Source organism: Zea mays, chromosome 9, assembly GCF_902167145.1.
Source record: "Zea mays cultivar B73 chromosome 9, Zm-B73-REFERENCE-NAM-5.0, whole genome shotgun sequence".
NCBI lineage: Eukaryota > Viridiplantae > Streptophyta > Magnoliopsida > Poales > Poaceae > Zea > Zea mays.
Window position 1 is genome coordinate 161343709 of NC_050104.1, and position 6584 is coordinate 161350292.

Sequence of the window (6584 nt, forward strand, 5' to 3'; positions counted from 1 at the left end):
TGAATAATAACAACGGTGGTGTTTTAATTAGCTGAGTAGCAGCTGGGAGTTGGTAACCAATCCGAGGTTACACAGATGCGCGACATATGAATCCTTTCCTTTGCACAAGGAAAAAGGAATATTATTTACTCTCCATGGTGTAGCGCAGTGCCGTGCCCGTGGAGTGTTGGGGGTGTTGCTGCCAGCCCAGCCAACACAAGAGTCCAGCTGAGGCAAGAGAGAGAGAGAGACGTATGTGGATAGCGCAGGCCGGAGGCAAAATTACTACTGCCAAAAAGGCTGGCTGGCTGGCTGGATGGCTGGATGGATCTCTGCCTGCCCCCTCTCGCCTTTTCGCTCTGCAGTGTGCAGTGCAGGTGGGGAAAAAAGCTAAGGTAGCGTAGCGTGCGTTTTGCTTGTGCATGGCATGTGCTCCGATCCTCCTCCTCCGACCTCCCGGCCCATTCTTTCTCCCTTCTTCTTGAGGGGGCACCCTCCGTCCTTTCCTCTTCTTCTTCCTTCAGAAATCGCAAGAAAATGGGGAAGAGAAGCCAGAAGCGCCTTATTCGACGCCACCAGGACGGCAGCATAGGCTGCATGGCAGGCCTCATCCGCATGTTCTATTCCCGCCATGACGCCAATAAGCTCCTGTTGGACAGGAAGCAGCCAGGGAGTAGAAGGCACAGTTTCAGTGCCTTTTCTGGTAAGTGTTTCTCTCAAGTACTATTGCTCAACAAATAATCTTGAGTTTGTACTTATGCACCCCAGAATGGTTGCAGGACGAAGGGGCCACTCAAGAAAGAATTCCAAGGACTTGGACGAAATAGATGAATACGGCGATTATGTAAGTTCTCTTCATACACGATGGCCAGTGTGTTCTTCAATCTCCAGATCAGTAAACAAGTTTAGCTGAACAATACAACAGTCTGTTGAATGGTTGTCCTTCTTCAGGCATGCGTGTACTTCAATATCTCCCACAGATACGGTTCTAGTTAACAATATACAAGGGCTTAGGGGTACCCCATCGATTGCATACTTTGCATGTATATTAGCATTCAAATGGGAATTGTTTATTTTAGTTTTTTTTCTAAACGTAATAGCAGGAGCTCTGCCTTTCAATTAAAAAGAACGGAATTGATCTAGTTTTAAAGAAAATCGGGTCTAAAACCTACACAGAGTGCACAAACAACTCACACAACGGTAGCCCTCCACACAAAACTCGTTCAGATTCATCGTTGTCGAGCTCAACGTAAAGGATGAGCAGCTCTGACTTCACTAGACAGGCCGCACATGGCTAAAGGAACTTAACGACTCCTACACCCAAACATCGACGCAAAAGGATGCCAAGCCTCAATACACTCCACGCAAGGCAGCTCCGGTTCTTCACCAACAAGTTTGCTTCTCCGCCTCGCTCCCGGCAATTGCCCAACCTACGAAACAATCCAATCCTTGATAAGAGGGTTTAGTCTCATATCATTGTTGTCGAGCCACATCCTCTGATGCAGCAGTTTCAGCTTTATGTTGCAAAACCCTACCTCCATCCGCATACCAGATGTCGAGAAGTGAAAGCAACAATCCAAGACGACATTGTGGCCAAGACAAACTTTAACAGCGGCGTCTTTAAAAAGGGAGTGACGTGTAGAACGTCACCGTCGTCCCTTGTTCGGGATAGATCGGATTTTTATCTATAGAAGACAATGTTAAGAATGCGACACTCCCGACGGGGGAAGTGGCATCCACAACCACAAGCGTCACCATTGCTGCGATGGCTTTTGGCCAAGAAGTCTCTCAGCCCATCGCCAGGCCAAACGAGAGGAGAGCCCCGCCGCAAGCATCTCGACCATAGTGCAGCCCTGCCAACGCACCTCATCGGGCCACTGGACGTCTCTCTCTCAAACTTTGTGGCCTCGCAACGCCCACGTAGGCACCACCCCTCCTCTCCGCAGGAACCACCATCACCAAGGCGTAGATCCAGCGAGAGGGCCCAAAACCAGGCTGACGGCCCCAAAACCGCCGGACCCCGGTGAGGCCAGGGAGGAGACGCGGTTGTGGGCGGGAGGGGAGAACAGAGCAACTCCCTACCGACGCCAACCACGCGCCCCTAGCGCTGTCGGCCACAGAGCTGAGTAGGGCCGCCTCGCCCTCACACCCGCTCGCGCCCACTAGGATACGGTGCCCGAAATGCCGGTGGAATGCCACAGGCACCGGCTCCAACACGGTCGCCGGCACAGCCAGCAGCGCCCGGCCGGCAGCGGGCCTGAGCGCCTCCGTCACCGTTCCGGGGCCCGCGCGCACCCTCCGGCAGCGGCGAGACGGAGGGAAGAAGGGAGAGAGAGGCGGCGGCGACGGCTAGGGTTACGCCCGCCGAAGTTGCCCACGCGGGAGGCTCTTCAAGCTTATGTTCTATGTATGCATTATCTCATTCTTTCTTTTTTTTTTTCCTGCGTGCACATGTTACAGCGTATATTCTGAGAATTTGCATATCCTATATATATGTTTCTCAGAACATGGAGGAACCCAGTTCCAGCAAACCAACAGTCAAAAGACTTATGGAGGACGAGCTACGAAAGCTAAAACAGCTGAAGCTTCCAAATGATGAGGTTGAGAGAATATTAGCTGACCTGGGACATGGTGCCTGCCTGGACAAAAGTTCAGCCCAAAACAGCAAAGCGAAGAAGGGAGACCAAAATCACATCAGAGGTATCACCACCACGGCTGCTCCATCTGGATCTTTGGATCCCACTGCTTCCAACTGCATAAAAGAAGCAGAAGAAAATGAGCTTGAATTTGCCTTGGCAGATTTCTTAGGACGGATCCATAGAAATTGCAACAATAATGGGGAGTTATGTACGGAGATGAAAGCCCTAATCCAAACAAAGATTGCAGAGCTAGATAATCCTCCGTGCACATTTGCTTATGAGCAGCAAACTTCACGGGGTGACGAATATGATACTGCTGGTGGCAAACATCGATGTAGCAGTAGTAAAACTCAGCCCAAAAAATTCAGAGATGCGCTGGAGATGCTAAGCTCAGACACCGAACTTTTCTTTCAGAAGTCAAATTCACGTATTTTGGAGAGCGCCCAAAGAAACCAAAACAGACTGATAGGGAACAATCTAGAGCCCACAAAAATAGCAGATAATACCGACTCCAACAAAGATCCAAAGAGTCTGAACCAGCATGAGTTGGCCACCAGGAGATATGGTAAAGAGAGCAGGAATATCTTTTTCTGGAAGAAGGAAAGATCCTCACCAAGGCAGACTGCACAAGGAACCAGTAGTTCTCAGCCAGTTAACAAAATAGTTATACTGAAGCCAAATCCAAGGAGAGAGATCGGCCATGCTGTGGCTGTTAGTTCAACCCAAGCTCCAAAACTAGGTGCAACCGAGAGCTCAAAATTTTCAATTAAGGAGGTCAGAAGGAGATTCAGAATCGTGACTAGTGAAGCTACAAAAGGAATACCCTCAGTGTCTGAAGATAACCTCCAAAAAGGTCAGCATTGGCTCAACAGTTCAGCTTTCACAATAATAAAAGATACCAGACAGCTCGCTGAACAGACCTCAGAAGGGAAATTCTCATCTTCAGTTATGAAGGATTTTAGATCATCAAACAGCGGTAGGCAAAAGAAAAGAAAAAATGATGGGCCAACCGAAAAAAACAGTAGCATAATTACGTCATCCAAGGATGAATCTGTCTTCTATGACGAGGCCAGGAAACATCTAACAGAGATTCTCAAGGACAAAAGACAAACAACCAAGCAGCACCCGACACTTGAGATCTCAAGGTCCTTGGTGAGGATGCTTTCCTTCCCTCAGTCCAGCACATCATCACCTAGGAGTAGCCCTAGGGCAAAAGACTGCATTTACCTCTCACCTGAAGAGGCAAGCATTCGTGCCATATACAAGTCAAATAAAGATCTTTTAGAAGAAGAAAGCCAGTCTGGAGAATTTCCAGAGAATGTTGTGTGTGATCCTAGTGAAGCACTGCATGAGCAGGCTGTTCAGGAAAGGTGGTGCGTCAAAGAAGAAAGTCAAGAAACAACACAAGAAGGTAAGTTAAAACTTCCATAGTCAGCAAAATGGTTCAACAGAACACATGGTTTATATATGTATATGATAAAATATTTGCAGGTGCAGAACTTGACACTCTGCGCACTAAAGAAATTGACAAGCTGGATTGCATGGGAAAAAATAGCAATGCATGGGGCACCCCAGCAAAGCAATGCACATATAAACCATCACAAGTATGTTTCAGCTAGTTGTTCCGTCTTACTTTCATAGCTTCTGTTATTTTGATGGTTTTGTGCACTTTTGCATTAAAGGATATGGTGGGAGAAGCAGAGCCAGGACAAAGGCATGTCAGGACGTTTCCAAGCTCCCCTGAGAACGACTTTGAAAAACTGGAATGCCAAGAGCCCACGACTCCCCGACCGAGTGCACAGATCGAACAGATATCACAATTTTCTCCTGATGGAAACCACGAAAAGCAAGAACAGCCGAGCCCTCAATCTGTTCTTGATGTGTTCTTCCTCGACGGTACTGACACTGAAAACATGATAGAATGTAAACTCATCAATTCACTCCAAGTCAAACTTAAATGATTTATTTTGGTGCTCCAATTGTCTACAGGTGAGTTGCACAAAGATATCTTGAGGACACGCTACAACACCACAGGGGATGGTTCAGACCAAGGGATTTTCTGGGAGGACAAGCATCCGAGGTTATGTTACATAAAGGAATTGCTAGAGCTGTCAGAATTGTGTGCAAACCAGAACTTAGAGGTATGGTATCTAGAAGATGAATTAATCAGCCCTTGCTTGTTCGAAGAAGTACATGGAGGCAATCAAATTGATGGTACGAAGCTTTTATTTGACTGCATTTGCGAAGCTGTGACAGAAATCCAGGACATATACTTTAGAAACCCTCCATGCCTATCTTCTCTCACACACAGCATAAGGGCACCTCCTCCAGCGGGACAAAACCTTATCTCAGAAATCAATAAGCGTGTTGAACGCCATCTTCACTATCGATTTCCAAGCACATTAGACCAGCTGGTTAACATGGATCTTGAAGGTGGCAGTTGGATGGATCTTGGATCAGAAAGCGGAGAGGTCGCTGTAGTAATATGGGACTGCACACTAGATGAGCTTTTGGAAGAATTAGTTTACGACCTGTGGATTTCAGGCTTCAATCTCGCAGCCGGTAACCATCTGTAGATTTGGTAGAGTCATACCGTTAAATAGAAGTAACATGTTTGTGTGGCAAAATCCTGTGATTTGGACATGGAGGGCTGCATGAGTCGTTCTTAAAGGCATGAGCATGGTACGGGATGTTCACTCATGTGAATTTCATCGTGACCCTCAACATATTATTATGTGTCTAGTGTCAGTTAGGCCTAGTTTGGATACTCTAGTAATGAGTAGGATTTGAGTGGATTAAGATGTATTGAGAGAGTATTTAATCTATTGGGGATTTACACCATCTCCAATCCCTCTAAAACACCCTAATCCTAAAGTATCCAAACTAGGCCTTAGGGGTGACAATCAACACGTTGACCCACTGGGCCGCGTCATGACTCTCGTTGTTCCCGCTACAGCACCAAGTGAAGAGACAGGGGGAGGAGACTGGACAACATAATCCACCTACTCCCCTACACAAGTCGATGAGCCAACCTGCGCCAGAACCTACTCCAGAGCCTTCACCCACACTTCACCCACACGCTGACAAGACGTGGCGAAGGTGAGTCTAGCCTGAGGAGCCTGCATGGCGACCAAGAGAAGATTCCTGTCTAACGCAGGAGAAGACCTTGGCCCACCAGTTCTATCTGTCACTTCACACTTCATATTTTAGTATTCCTAGGTCCACCTCTTAGGGTCTAGCTCTATTGTACGTGCTCCCTTTAGTCTATAAAAGGGAGGGCACTTGCGTAGCAAGGAGAAGACAGGCACGGACCAACCCTCGAGCTCATCTAGGGACTCGAGGACGGACAAACTTACTTGAATCCCCGTAGGGGCATCTCCAACCAGTCTTAGGCTTTCTTAAGCTCTCATCAATACAACTCACAAGTGGAGTAGGGTAAACACTACGATGCCCCCAACCACTCTAAACTCTTGTGTGTTATTGTGTTCATCCATCTCATTAGGCAAACCCTAGGTCGCCCCTGTAGGATTAGGTGGGTGCATTCTACCACCTAATTGGAGTTTTCTCTCTGACAATTGTTTTCATATTTGAAGAGGGTAGATCGATTTCATCCTTAACTCATTAACCTTAGTTAGTGTTTTCCTTTCATTTGTTTATAGGATGGCATTAAAAGGTTCTTCATGGCTCCCTTCGCGAGGGTTGTGGTTTTACACATAAACCTATTTATACATAAGGGAATCACTCCTAAGGGCAAAGAATCTATAACCAACCTACTGCTTACAACAACAATTATCTTTACCCTTAAGGTTTACCCTCATCACTGCTTGAGTTAAGGAAACCACCTTAATTCTTTATTTTTCCTTAATTCACTTTAATTAGGGTTGTGTAGCAACTGGCATTTAGAGTGCACTAAAAATTCTCAAAAATTATCGTGATTACTCTCCCTCTGTTAGACTTTACCACAAC

General features: G+C 46.8%; 1 protein-coding gene across 4 annotated transcripts; it reads left to right on the forward strand.

Annotated features, from left to right (window-relative positions):
• The first annotated feature begins 74 nt into the window (after positions 1-74).
• LOC100384533 (uncharacterized) lies at positions 75-5459 on the forward strand. 4 transcript variants are annotated; one of them, XM_035962369.1, is made up of 7 exons: positions 488-682; positions 759-823; positions 931-2386; positions 2484-4029; positions 4110-4222; positions 4301-4514; positions 4608-5459. In XM_035962369.1, the coding sequence occupies exons 3-7, from the start codon at positions 2378-2380 to the stop codon at positions 5192-5194; spliced, it is 2469 nt and encodes an 822-aa protein (XP_035818262.1). In that variant the 5' UTR covers positions 488-682; positions 759-823; positions 931-2377; the 3' UTR covers positions 5195-5459.
• Positions 5460-6584: the final 1125 nt, after the last annotated feature.